This window comes from Perca flavescens, chromosome 13 (assembly GCF_004354835.1).
Source record: "Perca flavescens isolate YP-PL-M2 chromosome 13, PFLA_1.0, whole genome shotgun sequence".
Lineage (NCBI taxonomy): Eukaryota > Metazoa > Chordata > Actinopteri > Perciformes > Percidae > Perca > Perca flavescens.
Window position 1 is genome coordinate 24,951,708 of NC_041343.1, and position 16,980 is coordinate 24,968,687.

At 42.4% G+C, this 16,980-nt stretch overlaps 1 protein-coding gene across 2 annotated transcripts in view; it reads right to left on the reverse strand.

Annotated features, from left to right (window-relative positions):
- Positions 1 to 4,109: 4,109 nt before the first annotated feature.
- The window catches only part of klf8 (Kruppel like factor 8), a 62,143-nt gene continuing 49,272 nt past the window's right edge, over positions 4,110 to 16,980 (reverse strand). The window contains exons 3-7 of one of the 2 annotated variants that reach the window (XM_028595611.1): positions 14,627 to 14,893; positions 14,284 to 14,518; positions 8,202 to 8,313; positions 4,892 to 5,031; positions 4,110 to 4,337 (exon numbers count right to left, since the gene is read on the reverse strand). In XM_028595611.1, coding sequence (XP_028451412.1) covers positions 4,156 to 4,337; positions 4,892 to 5,031; positions 8,202 to 8,313; positions 14,284 to 14,518; positions 14,627 to 14,893 — 936 coding nt within the window. In that variant the 3' untranslated portion in view covers positions 4,110 to 4,155. Of the gene's footprint in view, positions 4,338 to 4,891; positions 5,032 to 8,201; positions 8,314 to 14,283; positions 14,519 to 14,626; positions 14,897 to 16,980 lie in introns of both variants that reach the window. The other variant, XM_028595610.1, reaches the window with a different exon arrangement.

Sequence of the window (16,980 nt, forward strand, 5' to 3'; positions counted from 1 at the left end):
ATACTCTTCTAGAAAGATGTGCTTAGTAACTATGTTGGATTCTTTTAGTTGAAGCAGAGGAGGATGTTAAGAGAAATTGGAACTTTGTATTGCTCTGAACTGCAAAAAAAAGCACAATATCCCTCTAAACAAGTGACTGAATTAAGTTTAGATTCTTAATAATAGAGAAAAAAAAGTGAAATTATTTTTTTCTTTTCAAAATCAAAACCAGATTCAGTGACTTTGCAAGACAATTTTTTTTTTGCAGTGTACAGACCAAACAACAATTGTCCCTGTTTATGGCATGCACTCAGCTCACAGGCAGCCTGCACGTCCATCTCAGTTATCAGTTATACTGTGAAAGATCAGGTGAATAACCTTTTGCTCTTGCTTACTAGCTTTTGAAATGACAACAACAACAACAGTAACTCCGAATGGCTGACAAGAACAACGTCAAATGTGTTTTTGCCTTTTTGTTTGTAAAGGGACACATTGGGATTGTGAACAGCGTGTTCCATTGATCACGTTCACACTCAGCCCCTTGATGGCTACACGAGTTTGAGTTCCTGTATGTGTTTATCAGTCCACTGTCACAACTCTTGCCGTATATTCTAAAAGTGATTTCAGAGGCGGCTTTGTTCAGTGATCAACGGCACAGGCTTCTACGCATCCGGACCTTCTTTTTAAGGTTCTTGTTACAACCCATGTGAGCTGCATATCAGCAGTACAACAACCAGCTAGTGCTGTACAGGGGCATATCTATGTTCCCAGGGTGCTATGCTCTCAGAAATGCTTTTTTCCGTAGGTCAAATGTTCAATGTATGTTTCCCTGGGTCAGTTATGGTGAAATCGCTTACAGCTTATAGCCTACTGACTCCTTGAAACCTACGCCCTTAAATGAGCATTTTCTTGACTTTGGACAATGATATCTCCACAGTGGCTGAATACATTTTTATCATTCAAACTGCATTTCAAACATCGCCCTATATTCTTTTGCAATTTGAGTTGTGGAGATATCCCTTACCAACTTCTTACAATGAGGACACTGGGAACATAGGGATTACCCCATGCTCTACTACTGAGTTCAGAAGAGTGCTTGGAGCGAGGTCTTCGTTATGTTGCATAATCAAGTTCAGCCCAGAATAGGAGCTGGAAAACAGCCCACTTAAGACATGGACACCGTGGGTTATAGGGAAGGGTAAGGGGTTCAATTCTGTTCCAACTGTCTGAATCTGTTAAAGAATAAACACTTTGAAAATGTGCTGATTGGATATGGAGAGGACTCCCGGCAAGCTAGATATTAGGGGAGTTATGTCAGGGAAATTTTAGGAAAAAGGCATAAAAAAACAAATGATCTGTTATTTATAGTGGGTTTGTATTTTGAGGCATTAAATTAAGTTCTTTCAAAATGCAATACAAACTCAGTTGAAAGAGAATTGACCCCCCTGGTAGAAATGCTAGTGAGCAGAGCGCTTAATTTCCCCGTGGTTTAAATCGCAGGCACTACAGACCCTGACAGCCCGACACAGTGCCTGGTTTCTCACAGAACCACTGACAGACGGCCGGGCCACTGTGACTTTCAGTGTGTTGTAAGGTCATAAAACCAGTGCAAAGGGGTTTTACATTGTTGAGTGTTTGTGGTGCTTTCTGCTGTTGCAAAGCCAGAAAAGTATAGTTTTTGTGGTGTACACAAATGAGCCTGTCACTGTGACAATTTCTGAATAATAAGAGCAGATTTTCAATTGTCAGCTAAATGTCAATCCTTAATTATCCCTTAACTTTATTTTTCTCCTCTGCTATCATCAAACATTCAAAAAGATTTAAATCTGCTTGCTCTGGAGCACCCGCTTCATGTTGTGCCAAAGTAATCCAGCAGATTTCCTGCCTAACTGTTGTACACAATGTAAAATAGTGAGTAGAAGCCTGCAAACCTTGACAGGCTTCCCAGCAACAGTCTGTTTACAAGGCAATTTGTCTCCAAATTAAAAATGTGAATTTCATATGTCTCACATGTAGCACTCTTAACTTCTTGGTTTCAAAACACAAAAAAAGCAAGCTAAGGAAGGGAAAGTCCTTTCTAAGATCAGGTACTCATGAACAGAGTCTTCATGAATAGAGACACACAGTTTATCTTTGGCCAAACGTCCTCTGTCAGTGGTTCTGGTTTTGCCCTTACAGATTGACTTCAGTTATTAAGGCTCAACGGGCAAGAGGTAAAAGAAAAGTGCCCGGAACACACACTCGTAAAAATCTTAAATTCTGATTACGTGTTTGTCTCAAAACATGCACGCACAGGCGCACACACACACACACACACGAACAATACACGCAAAACATACACACACACACACAGAGAAAAGCTCCCCTATTCCCTGCACTAGTTTTACTTGTAATCTCAAACTATTTGTGTCTCCTCTGTCTTTTTCACAGCCTCAGAAAACAATAAAAGAATCAGATTTCTTTTTTTTTTTTTTTTAAAGGATGCCATTCTGTTAAGAGTGCCATTCCTGGCAAAGAAGAAAAAGACAGAACTGAAGGCATATTTCATAAGACAACTGCAACAACAACACATAAAAAGCAAATACTGTTATCGAAGAACAATCAGGAAGGTGTGTGCGGGGGGAGAACACGCAAGTAACAATAACGTGATTGATACAATGAAAACAAATTAATCTTTATAAAGTTCACAGTCTTGTAGCTCCCTGTACCAGGGGATGTGGGTGGGGTAGAGGGTGCGGGGTAATGGGGGTGGGGAGTCTGGACAAGATAGAGAATCTACTTTTATGTCCTAGCCTCAGATAGATTGTTTGCCAAAGAGGAAATGTCTGTTTGACGTCACTTCAGCTGCTGTCAAAAAGCTCACTACATGCACATACGCTAACTCATACACTGATATGCACATGGATGGGAAGCCTTTACTTTCAAGATCCATTCAATTATAGTAAATCATTTATCCAAAAGTTGTGATGACAAATTTATATAATCAAATCAAAAAAGGTTGTTTTAGACCCCTTTTTTTAAAAAACAGTACCAGGAACTAAGAGTATCTTTTGTACATTTCCAATGCATCTGCAAATAAGTCCAATTATGTATTTGTTCGAGACACGTTTGCATGTGAGGAAACAAACCCAGAATCATTGTGTTTGTTGCGGGTCTGTGATGTTATTTATTACTGTTACACCCAGATAGTTTTGGCCCAAGAGCAGGACCGAGGATTAGAGCTGGGAATATCATATTTTATTACACTTTTTTGGTACCAACCGAAATTTGTCCACAGCACCGACCAAGTGTCACACTTTTGTAGTCTTATTTACCTATTCTTTGATTCGATAGCTCCTTATTTAGATCAATAATTGTGTTAGTTCCTCAACTCAAAATGGTTAGAAAGACAGGTAAAGTTTTTGACATCCTAAAAGGTTCCTGCGGTGAGAAGGGGCTATTTGAGGCATTTTTTTGGGAGTTACCTTTACATCCAAAAAATGTTTGCTTGGAGTCACATAACTTCCCAACTCTGGATATGTACAGAATGAATATTGACAAGGCAGCTGAAGTGACATCCCGCTTAAAATGTCCCCTTCTGGTTTTAGATCAAAACACAACACAGGCATGTCACTGCTCCTCTTGCCCCCTCCTCTTCCTCCTCTCTTTTGGATGGATGCGTGTGATGGATGGATGGATGAATGGATGGCTGGATGAACGCCCCTACTGTTAGATGACTTTCAGTCCATCCTTCTCTGTCTGAGGAGGTGACAACTTGTGTGAACTTCGAGTGAAGTTGAGTTGGAGGATGGTAGAGAGGGGACCGTTATGGGATGCGAGGGCTGTTGGGTGGACGGTGATGATGATGATGATGATGATGATGATGATGATGATGTGTTGAAACACACAGCAAAAATCCCCTAACCTCCACTTTGCACACACACAAATGCACAGACACATTCCTGATGTTCCTGTGTTTTCAAAATAACGAGGAGGAGGAGAAATGAGGTACAGTGTCTTTTTTAATCTGCTGATTAAAATCCTGATGTGGGGGGCGAGGGGGTAGCAGAGGTGAGGTTTATGTGGGGTGGGCGGGGGGCTCTGGTACAAGATGTGCTGTGAGGGACTTTGTCAAGGGGTAAGAGGTTGGTATGTAGGGGAGTTTGATGGGGAGCTGTGGGTGGGGGGGGTCAGAGTTCACATCATGACGTGGCGGCGGCGGTGAAGGGACAGGTGGTCGGACCGGGAAAAGGAGCGGTCGCACTCGGTGCAGCGGAATGGTTTGATTCCGGTGTGCTTGCGGAAATGTCGAGTCAGCTCGTCGGAGCGGGCGAAGCGCCAGGTGCAGCCCTCCCAGGTACAGTGGTAGGGCTTCTCTCCTGGAGGAAGCAGGACACAAGTAGAAGAGTTAGGAGAGAGGAAAGGAAGGGAGGAAGCAACATAGGGATGGGAGGGAAGAGGGAAGCTGGGATGAACCACTCACATCTGCTTATGTCCTCCTGAGACCCAACTTTTTGTTTGGTATGTATTTTTAATTTCTCCTAGCTATTTGGGATTAGTAGGACCTGCTAAGTATAAAAATGAAGCATTGTCTTTAAAAAAAAATGATGTACAGGTTTGGAAAAAAACGTATATGTATGGTACAGCTAGAACAGTCTGGTAAGTTCAGAAAATGACATAACTTTACTGTAATGCAGGCTGTAAAATCAGGAAAAGACAACACTTATGCCATATTACAATATCCAAAATCTAAGACGATATCTAGTCTCATATCACAATATCGATATAAGATCGATATATTGCCCAGCCCTAACTATACACACTCTGTGATTGGTGGTCAGTAGATAATAATGTTTTCATTTTGGGGTGAACTGCTCCTTAAACCTGGATAGACGTTGTCGTGTTATTGGTGCTTGTTTTGCTCAGGTCTCACCTGTGTGTATCCTCCTGTGGGCTTTGAGGTGGGAACTCTTGGTGTAAACTTTTTTACAGCCTTCATAGTCACACATGTGGATCCGCCTCCTCTTGATGTCTGGCGAATCTGGATCGACAGGCTCTAAGTCCATAACCGACCTGAGAAAGGAAAATTAAGAAAATAAGAAAGGAATTGTCTGATTTGATTTGCCTGAAGTCCTGAAATGTTTAAATCCTGGTTCAACCATGTAAAGCACTTTGTAACTTTGTTTTGAAAAGTGGTTTATAAATACAGTTTTTATTAGCATAATTATTATGGTATGTGTTTATCGGCCAAGATTTTGTTGTCAGATTTCAAATTGTGATACTGTTATTGGTCTTACAAATCTCTAACCAGTCTGGCTCTAGTAAGAAAATAACATATGTGCAAATTACTATCCAAACTCTTTATCTATGTTCAAGTAAATTTTTTTTTTTTTTTACCTTTGTTTAATTAATTTACAGTGCACTTCTTACCTGCCATGGCCATCATTGTGTCATTGTAGTTCATACTATGTTGATATGGCCTTGACATAATACAACTTTTACACTGTATGACCTGACAACATTCATACATACATCAAAATTCAACAATCATGAAAGACATTCCAGGTTTATTGTATGTAACAACTTCACATGACTATACTGTGCAATGATGTGTTTCTTCATTACACACCAGAAAAGCCTGTGTCATCCGGTTCAGGTTCATTTATAAAGAGACATTAAGGCCACTGGGGGCATCAGAGGGTCATACTGCGTTTAACACAGCTGCAGAACAGCTTCCACTTCAGCATTTCTCTCTCTCTCTCTCTCTCTCTCTCTCTCTCTCTCTCTCTCTCTCTCTCTCTCTCTCTCTCTCTCTCTCTCTCTCTCTCTCTCTCTCTCTCTCTCTCTCTCTCTCTCTCTCTCTCTCTCTCTCTCTCTCTCGTTTATTTCTTTCAAATCTTCTAAACTTTTCATTTTTTATTCAGTTCTTTTCTCATATCTACAAAAAAACTAAATCCATCCACTTTTTTCTCTTTATTTCATTCTCCTTCTGCCTCTCTCCCTCGTACATTTATATTCTGATGTCAATGATGGAGTTGTTTGTATTGTGATATTCTGAGTTAACTATGTTTTTGATGTTCATTTGATAATCATGATGTCAATAAAGTTGGTTTGAAAAAATACAAAGCCTCTCTGTCTCTCTCCCTAGGAGGTTTGACGGCTAACAGCATTACGAAACCTTGTTTACACCCCAGCTCTGGGACAGCCCTGCCCAGCAACAAGCAAACACACACACACACACACACAAACGCACGCACACACACACACACACACACACACAAACAAACGCACGCACATACGTAAACACAGACACACTTCATCACAAAAACAAAAACACAAATACCAACAAACGCCCTTGTTCACTTTGACAGACTGACATATAGACAGAGACACACACACACACACACACAAACAGCAGATTACAGCACTAAGCTAACCGTTGACATCCACACCCTTAATTTCAGTTACAGTGAGATGGCCTCGCCTTTGGGTGTGGAAGTAGCTCTATCCTGACTTACTAATAAACACACACACACACACACACACACACACACACACACACACACACACACACACACACACACACACACACACAGTTTTACTGTACTTGTAAGAACCTTCGCTGGCACACTAACATTCACTCTGCAGCCTTGATCATTAGATTACAAGTAACCTACAAGTAACAAGTCACAGTCTCCCTGTGATACAGCCAGGCCGTCTGCAGTGTGTTCTCCTGTATAGAGGGTTATATAAGGTTATACAAGTGTCCAGTCATGGCAGCGCTGCAGTAATGTAATTAGTCAGGAGACTGCATGGGAGGGAGGTGATCCACACAAAGACCGCATTTCCCATAAACCCTGCTGCGCATTAGTGCCTCTCTCGCTGACCCTGTCGACTCCTATCATGGACTTTACTCTGAGATGACATCACGCATGGTTAATGGTATTAATGTCCTGTCAACAGTTTTACAGACGTCTGATTTATTATGGACCATAGCTGTACCACTGACAGTACACGCCGTATCCAGCTCCAACTGTAGTGTTTTCTTCCAAGCAAGCAACATTTTTGGAATAGTTCAAATTTTTGGGAAATTTGCTTATCTGCTTGAGAAGAGAAATGTGATACCACTCTCATGTCTTTGCCTTGCTTACACAGCTGGAGTCGGGAAGTGTTGGCTTAGCTTAGCATGAAGACTGGAAACAGGTGGAAGTAGCTGACTTGGCTCCAAATTACATCTACTAGAAGCTTACTACTTAACATTAAATCCGTGCAGAAACAGAAATGTAACATTATGCACTGGAACTATCTCTTGGCAAACAACAGCCGGGCTGTGAGCAGCATCCTGAAGTAAGAAGAAGGCAACCGCTGCTAGAGATGCTGCACAAAAGTGCTGGGCGAATAGATAAACTGTGTTGCTTAATGAAATCAATCCAACACATTACTTCTTCTAAAAACCACAAACTGTCATTTTGAAATTTCTGTTTTTGCACGCGTTAAACAAAGAAAATTTGTTGTGTTAATTAGTCAACTTTAGAGGTGTTGTTAGATGATTTAAAACAAATCTTATTTCCTTCTTGGAATGAAGGCAATTAAGCATATTTCCCAAAATGCTGAATGTTTAATGCGTACCCTGCAAGGCTGCTTTTTTTTGTCAAACCCTGTTTCGGTTACAACAACTGGCAGTCTTCTTTTTCTGTTCTTTTAAGGATCTACTGCTACTGTATACATCATGTTACTGCCACTTTCTGCCCATGTGTGGAACTGCATTAAAGTGATGGATACAGCTGTAAATTCACAAATCTGTGTAACTCTACTAAGATCAATGTAGGTCTACAACCAGCTACACATTTGCATTTCCATCCTTTGCATTTGCAGCAATCTGGATTGCATATTGCCTACATGTTCATGCACATGCTGGTAGAGAACAAGAGCTAACAAAACAGAGACCTGCTCATCAAAACAGTGCTCCACAGCACCGCTAGTGGTCAATAACACAGTGTGCCTTTATCTCATCACTGCTCTACCCCCACCATCACTCTGAGCAGAACAGTCACACAGATGCCCAGGTCTGAGACACATTTTTACCACAAATATGTGCATATGTGATTCCATTCCATTTTTTTCCAGAATGTACCTCTTTCTGTCTTGATATTTAATTATTGTGCATGAAATGACACAGGTGTGGGGAAATTTGAAAGTGTGCCGGAATGTAGTCTGCTGTGTCCATCTGTGGCTGGACTCACCCGGCGTCGAGGCTCTGGGCACTGAGGGAGGCCGATCCAGACTCTGTACCGCTCTCCGCATCGCTGTCACTCTGATACTCCACTGGTGATGTCGAACCTGGCTTAATACGAACTGCAGGAAGGACACGATGGGATAATAAAGACAGAAGGATGAACCGAAAGAGGGAAACAATGGTTTGAATCGCATGAGAGGCCCAGAGAAAGAGATAAATCAGTGAATGATATTAGGAAATGGAAGAAGCAGAAGTAGAGAATAGAGAAAGAAGAGGAGGGAGGGAAACAGAGAGAAAAGAACAGCAAGGAGTTAATCACTTCTTAACAGAAATGCTTGGATTCCAGCAATTTAGCAAGACGAAGCTGTGTGTGTGTGTGTGTGTGTGTGTGTGTGTGTGTGTGTGTGTGTGTGTGTGTGTGTGTGTGTGTGTGTGTGTGTGTGTGTGTGTGTGTGTGTGTGTGTGTGTGTGTAGGTGTGTGTAGGTGTGGTCTGCAAGGCTGCAGAATTGATGGCTCACAATTGTGGCCCCATGCTGTAATTCTCTGCATGTCTTTCTCAGAAATTCTTAACATGATTTTTTGTTCACTTTCGGTTAACAGAAAAAGTATTGCGAGTCCGACTAGTCTTTCTTTCTTTCTCTCCCATTATTTCAACAACCTTTTTACAATATCAAAGCAGGAGGAAGACAAGGCGAACAGATGTTAATGAAAATATTCTGCAGAATTTATAGACAAATGCTAATTAGCAATTAAGTGAAAGACAAATCTCTCGAGGCTATCAGAAGCCTGGTTTTCCTCTAGTTTTGTTAGAAATACTAACACATTCTGGGTTGCACCGAGGAAGATTTTAGGTTGTGGTCTTTCTGTTGAATGCTGTCCACTTCAGCTATTATGGCCTGTTGTTTCTGGAAAGTCAGCTCTCTTAGTGTGAGATTACCCTATTTAGAAGACCAATCTCTGCCGTAGTGTTTTTAAGTGCTTTAATTGTTGTACTGTAATATTACTTATGAGGTGAAACTTCCTGCTCTGGGTGTACAACCCATTTTTGTTCTACATCATGCTGTGTCACTATGTACTGTATAATATCGAACTTATATTGTGTTGTTTTTCATTTACATTCCTGACATAGCGTCTGTTTCTGGATTCTGGATGTGTATTGATCTACGTATATAATAATACGATGATTAATTATTACCGTTTTCATTTCAACTTTCCGACATGCATTGCAACCCTGAACATATCTAGACGTTACCTGGAGGAGCTGTATGTGAGAATGCAAATGTCTCAATCAGTTGGACCGGACATTAAACAGACTTTACCCTGCCAGCTCCCGTGAACAATGTCTGTGAAATGTCTGATAAAGCCTGTGTGTGAATAGAGCAGCTCATTGTCCGGAGAATTAACAGTGAGCAAGTGGGCCTGTTCATGACATTTCTATCATGTGGCTGGCGCGAAACTGGAAGAATGCAAACATCCGAGGGTGGAGAAGAAGAACAGTGATTTACACTAAGACGCAAACGAAAATGTCTAACTGGAGAGAGGACGAGATCCGGGATCTTCTGCCTGTATGGGCTAACGCAGAAATTGTCAGACAAATTAAAGGAACACCAAGAGACTCGGTTATTTATGACTAAATGTCTATCTGTTTACAATTTAATGTAGGCCTAACAACATTTCTGTTTACATATTCTGTTATGTTTTGCGCATTCAGGAAGTGCCATGTGCTCAGTGCTGTAGTTTTATGTATCCAATTTATTTAGTATTAGAGCACTGCAGAATGTTTTGTTTTTGAAGCTTGAAAAGCTGTGAATTATATGAAATATCGTACATGGCTTTAATAGAAAAATGTATTTGACACATCGTGATGCATCGAGATATCGAATCGAATTGAATCGCTGACATGATGATCATAATCGAAATCGGGAGATCAGTGAAGATTCACACCTCTACTGCACGCTCTACCCAGCACCACCCCTCTGAGAACGTGTCTGACATGGACAATATCCTGTTGTGTGCTACATGTGAGAAAGGACATGTCTGCAGAATAAAGTCAGCCTATTGGTACATTACCTCTCTCTCTCTCTCTCTCTCTCTCTCTCTCTCTCTCTCTCTCTCTCTCTCTCTGTGTGTGTGTGTGTGTCAGCCAGTGTCTCTCTCTCCTTAATCATTCCCTCTTTTCTTTTCCCTGAATTCAAAATTTGACAACTTCACAGGCTGCTGCTTATCAGAAACAACATTACCAAAGCGGAAAACTCGACATAAGCAAACAAAGAATAATTTATGCATTAAATTCGGACTGTGATGGTTAATTATTTGGTCAGAAAACATAATGAATGAAAACAAAAGTACGCCTCCTCCTCCCCTCCCATCTATCTGCAGGAATGTGGCAGAGCTATACCGTTTAAAGTCCAGCGAGCCTGGAGAGAGCTGGGGGGGGGTGACACAAGGAATTTGGGTGGAGTAACTGTGTGTGTGTGTGTGTGTGTGTGTGTGTGTGTGTGTGTGTGTGTGTGTGTGTGTGTTGGTATGGAGAGGGTCACACACCAAAAGAAGGGTTCTTTGTCTGGCAACAATTAAGCCACCCCCACCCCTTCACCATTGCAGCTTTCCTTTTTCATAGGCAAAACAGCCCATCTCCTCTCCTCTCGACCCCTGCGCCCTCTCCTCCTCATCCTTCCTCACCCCCACCTCGACCTCACCCACCCAGTCTCACTCCCTTCTACCATCGGTGTCTACCTATCCACCCCAACGTCCTCCTTTTCCTCCCACACAACACATCATGAACAGTAAATGTCAGCTGCTTCCTGCTTTTTCGCTTATCAGGTACAGGAACAAACAGAGAATATCAAAGTTCCTGTCTCCTTCTCCCCCTCACTTACTACCCTCATCATGCTCTTTGTTTCTGTTTCTCTTTTCAGTGTTGCACAACACTCCTGGGCTATGAAATGCACCAACAAAGCAGAATTGCAATATGGGCTCAAGAAAAGACGGCAACTGAACGTTTAGAATCCACTTAGCCCTAGATGATATTTGATTTTAGTATAGGGGACAATTGAATGATCCCGCTGAGGAAACGGAGTCAACAATAATTGTGCTAACTGTTAGCTACTGTATGTGTGAGATCATATTCTTGTCCCACATGCACTGCAAGCCTTATCTAGACATTACCTGGCGGAGCTGTATGTGAGAACACAAATGGCCGCATAGGTTGGATTGGACATCAAACGGAATTTACCCTGCCAGCTCCCCAGTACAGTCCAAGTAATGTCCCATTGAAAGTTCACAGCAAGTGAGTGGGCGTGTTGATGGCGTTTCTAGCGGCTTGTGCGAAGCATCCGAGGGTGATTAACACAACGACGGTCTAACTGGAGAGACAACTAGATTCGGGAACTACTTTCGTTAAGGTCAGATGCCAAAATCGTCAAACAAAAACGAAGCAACGGCTAGAGACTTGATTATTTATTACCAAATTACAAATCAGCTACATGACCGTGGTGTAATCCACCTCATGTCCTGCAAGCTCTACCCAGGCACCACCCCTCACCTAAACCAAACGGAGTATCTCCAGTAAGTAAGAACACGTCTAAAATGGACAATCTCCTGTTGTGTGCTACATGTGAGAAAGGGCAACTTTGGACGATGTCCGGACCTTATTCTGCGGACATTGTCCGGACTTTATATGTAAAAAACGGCTTCTGAGATCTGGGAGCACAACAACATGACCAAAAAGAATTCAAAAGTAAAAAGTCAAATTATTACCCAAACTGTCCATTGTAAACATCCATCAGTTTACAACCAACTTACTCACTTTTATTACCCCTAAATAAAGTGCTTTCGTTAGTCTATAAAAAGAAAGCCAAAGTTGTAAACTGGAATATCCTTTCAAAGAGCAACTCAACAGTAGTTGACAATCTTATTTTTGTTGACCTAAAACAGTGACGTGGAAGTCCAGGGTGTGTTAGCACACCGCGGCATCACTGTTAGGTGTGGTTACAGGTGTAACACGGTGAAACCATAGCCTGCTATTTAGTCACTCTTCAGTACCAGGGATTATTGTTACCACTTGCTGACATTTACAGCCACTGAAACGAGCGTGTCTCCAAACACAGCTTTAAAATAATGAAATGGTATAAATATACTCTATTAATGTGATGTAGTTGCTGGGGGGGGAGAGAAGGAGAAGGGGAGAGCACTTTATTTTGTCAAATAAAGAAATTGCTCTTTTACTGTCTCTATAGTCGCGCATTGCCAGATCTTCCTCCAAAGCGCTGTGGAGGAGGGTCTGGCTAGTCCACACACTAGTTTATTGGCATTTCTTTAAACCAATCACAATCATCTTGGGCGGTACTAATGGTAATTGAAAGCAATTCCATACAATAAACCTGTAACATACAGGATCTTTGGTAAGATTTTATAGATTCTTGTGCCACTCTACAGTATATATATATATATATTTTATCCTCCCACAGACCTAGTGGGGAACATGCTGATGAAGTAAAACGGTGTGAGAGCATCTTCAGGCCAGCGTGTGTGCGTTGGAGATTCTTCTAGACATTTCTGAGTCACTGTCTCCCTCGTTTACATTCCTGAGTTGAGGCCGAGGCACTCGTTTGGATTAGAAATCCAAGGAGAACTAAAGTGACCTTACAGACTGCAGTTTGTCAAAGGGGTGGCGGCCAGTTTTGCCAGCTTGCCTGAGTAAATGTCGAGCTTGCCCTCGTGTTTACTCAGGGATGGATTACACCGCCTTAACCTCTCCGTTGGTCGTTGCTTAACGCAAATCGCCTGCATTGGAGTGTTTAAGACGCTCCTGATTGAGCGGCTGACATGATGACAGCATGACACCCCTTCTTTATCACTGGTTCTTCAGTATTGATCACCTTTTCACACACTGGTTTATGTGTCAGAGAAAGGTCAGGACATTTGAGAAGCAGAACTTGTCAGAGTAAAAACTTGGGTACAAGTTAGAAAATGACAATGATGATTATTAGATAGTCAGGAAAATTTTTCTACAACATATGTAAGATGTCCACTTGTTACCTCATTTAAGTGGGAATAGGAATAATCTGGCACATATGTGGAGCTTCCAGAATGACAAAGAGAGACAGATGGCAAGTCTAACATATCGCAAACCACAAATACACACCATCTCCCTTGAGAGACGCACTGTACTCCTCTGAGAGCGAGAGCTCCCAGTTAATGACACAACCATAGATAGACGAAAAAATGAAATGAAAGAGAGGGGAGGTGTAGTAATCTAACAACTATCTCAAATTGCCTCCTTTTCCTTGCTGATATTGCTTTGCAGAATGCTAAACGACTCCCTGTGCAATGTTCCTTCACAACATCCTGTTTCAATACACTGTAAATACGAGTGACATTAAAGGAAAAAATCTTTCATTAGGACTTTAAACACTTTCCTACCCAGTGTCTGATGCTATGGTTTTCAGTGGTCATATTTGCCTAAATGGTAAACTGAGGCAGCAACACAGAAGTACTTAAGGAATCATCAGTTTTTAATTAGTAGCACTGGCAGTAATTGTAGTAGTAGTAGCATCAATAGTAGCAGTGGAAGTAGTACTGGAAGCCAATCACTTGATGTAATAATGGAGGCACCAACATGCAGCACATCAAGGACACAACATATATAACCTATAAAGGAAGGCTGAAGGTATGTCCTGGATGCACAACTCGTTTACATTGTTTCTGATGATTGTTTACCTGAAGAGTTAACCTCTCCAGCTCTGCCTCACTGAAAGATGTATTTTCTATTAACCATCTTTAAATAGCTGGAACTGCGGGTCGCAGAGGAAGATGTGTCATCACTCGACAAGAAAAGATGTTAAGGTAAAGTGGCCAGTCGTGGGAGAAAGTTTGAAGACAGTGGCCTTTTTCGTCACAGTACATGACTCTCTGCTTGTGTTATTTATATAGAAAATAATGGAGGAGGCTGTTTTGACGGACCGCACACTGTCAGCATTGTTTGGATTAGGTAATATAAGTAAAATCCTCTGTCACAGTGCGGTAGTATAAGTAATACCACTGTCCAGTATGGTATCTTACTAGATGTTTTCATTGTACCACTCACCAGATCCTTCTGAGCGCCCATCGCTGCCTATGAGCGGCACTGTAATGGCTGCTGTGGCGACGCCGTCAGTAGACATGGTGGTGTAGACAACAGGCAGCGACTGCACCACCACAGGGATGGTCTGGAGCTGGCCCACTTTGCTGGGCATGGTGACCGAGGGGATTGTATGGATGACGTGGAGGATCTGCTGGCCCCCGGCGCCCTGAGTGGCCAAGATGGAGCCTGGAGAGAGGACCTAGAAGGGCAAGAGGAGCGGGGAATATGATCGGTCACTCTAACAGTCCTGTGTACACTGTTCAAGAGCTTCAATGTAGCAGTGGATGAGGTGGGAAGTTGTAGTTACCATGGAGCCTATCGACTGTACTGAAGTGGAGACGGGTGTAGCTGAGAGGTGGGTTTGGGTCATGGCACCGCTGGGTGCAGGGTTGACTGTGATGCTTGTCGTAGAAGCAGGGAGCGTAGAGGAGCGGGGCTTGTTGAGCGACAGGTCAACGGGTTCGGTCTGGTCCTCGGCGCGGCACGGCTGAGGCGAAGAGGGCTCTGTCTTGCAAACTGGCTCCATCTTCACCTTCAGGTCTGTTGGCTGGGAGCAGTCGTCACCTACATCTGCCTGCTAGAGTAAGTAGAGGAGAATTAGAGACGTTTAGAAAGCTGATTGTACTTGGGATGGCATTTGAATGTTTGTCATTTTCTTTCCGGTCAAGAAAATGGTCATTGAAATACACAAAATATCAGTTTCATCAACCTAAGAAATATATATTTCAGGATAGAAAATTTACATCATTATAATAACCCCTGCTGATCAATCAACTGGTTGGTAACTCCTTATTCCAACGTTTTACATACTGACTCCTAAACTTCGCTGAGTCAACACACATCCTCACCAACTCAATCAGACTTTCTCTTTCTAAATGAAAACATAGGACTAATTTCATTGGTAAACTGATATATTAATTGGACCGATTTAGGCCTATTAATTAGACTGATGTAATCACAGCTAAGTGAAGCATGCCAAAAAATGCTGACACATGCTGCTTTATTGTTTGAAAAGCCAGCAGCCCACACAATTCAACAAAACAGAATTTTTTTTTATTACTTTTATCTAATTTAGATGGAGACACACCGACAAGGGAAACACGGCAGCGAAGGTTTTTGAAAACACCTGCCTCTGCCTGATACCCAGTCACAATGGACGTAATGCTAACACATTCATATAAATGATATAATAGGAGAACGTTATTTCAGATGCCCAGGGTTCCAGAAGTAAAGTCACATTCATTTTCTACACAGACAGTGTTGACCCCTGGATTGACTAGAAACCATCAGTACCATCAGCTTTAGGAAATATCTGGTTCTTTAGATAGAAAGTCAAAAGGTACAATTAAAACGTTCAGAGAGCATCCACCTCTGCGTCATGTGCTGCTAACGGCCAGGGAAAGGATATCATTAAAAGAAAACTTTGAGAATGTCCTGTGAGGAAAAATACTTTTGAGACCAGCTAAACCACACGCTGTATATCTTTGAACTGAAGATCTCTGAACTCATTTCTCAATCTGTTAACACTGACTAGGTTTGCTCGCAGAGTTTGCTTTGAGGAACTGCTCTATCCTCGATCAGGGTGGTGGGTGGTGATGGCGCAGTGGATATGACACATGCCTTTGGTGTGGGAGATCCAGGTTCAATTCCCACTGCAATACATCAACCAATGTGTCCCTGAGCAAGACACTTAACCCCTAGTTGCTCCAGAGGCGTGCAACCTCTGACATATATAGCAATTGTAAGTCGCTTTGGATAAAAGCGTCAGCTAAATGACATGTAACGTAATGATCGATACATTTATGTAACTTGCATCGGGCTTTCTCATATCACGCCCTAGTTTTTCTCGGCCTCCTGGGAGGAAGGGAGCACCCCACTCGCCTCTACAGCCACCCAGGGCCCTGCTGCCATTTAGCTCGAGAGCGCAGGAAACAATGGCTGCTGTGTGGGACTGTGGGGGGGAGGTGGAGGAGAAAGTGAGAGTTACAGAGAGAGAAGGGCTGGACGGGTATAGAGAGAGACTGGTACTGATTAAGAGAGAGAGTAAAAAAAGGGGACAAGTGAAAAGTGAGACAGGCGAAATGGAGTGAGTGAGGGAGCAGCATCGAGCCTCCAGTCCAGGAGTTGGCCTCCTTCCAGTTCAGCTGAGCATAGCTCGGCTCTGGGTGAGGACGAGAGGGTGGGGTCTCCGCTACGCCCTTTATCGGGTCACACAGTTCGGCTGGAGGCAGGGCTGTGTGACGGTGGACCAAGGCGCAAATACTATTAGGTTGGTAAACACCATCCTGCAGTCAACTATCTCAACTAACGTCAACTAACAGAACACGTTACATATGCAAATAACCACCATTAAAGGAGCATAACGGAGGTTTGGCTTCTCTTTTTTTTTTTGCATAACAGGTCGCTACAGGTCAAATGCATTATGTTTATTGGCATTCCAGACAACCATTTGGTGTCTTTTCAAATTTTCTAGGAGTGAAGGAAAAAAGAGACTTGCGTATATATGTCGGTGAACAACTGACCCCTCTTTTTTTAGTCAAGGTTTCATTATTCTGACATACAGTATAATGCGCACAAGGAGGAACCACTTACGAAATTCTCCTTGATCGTGTTTCCAAGAACACTCGGAATTGTGCTTCTAACCGCTGTTTTAAACTTATC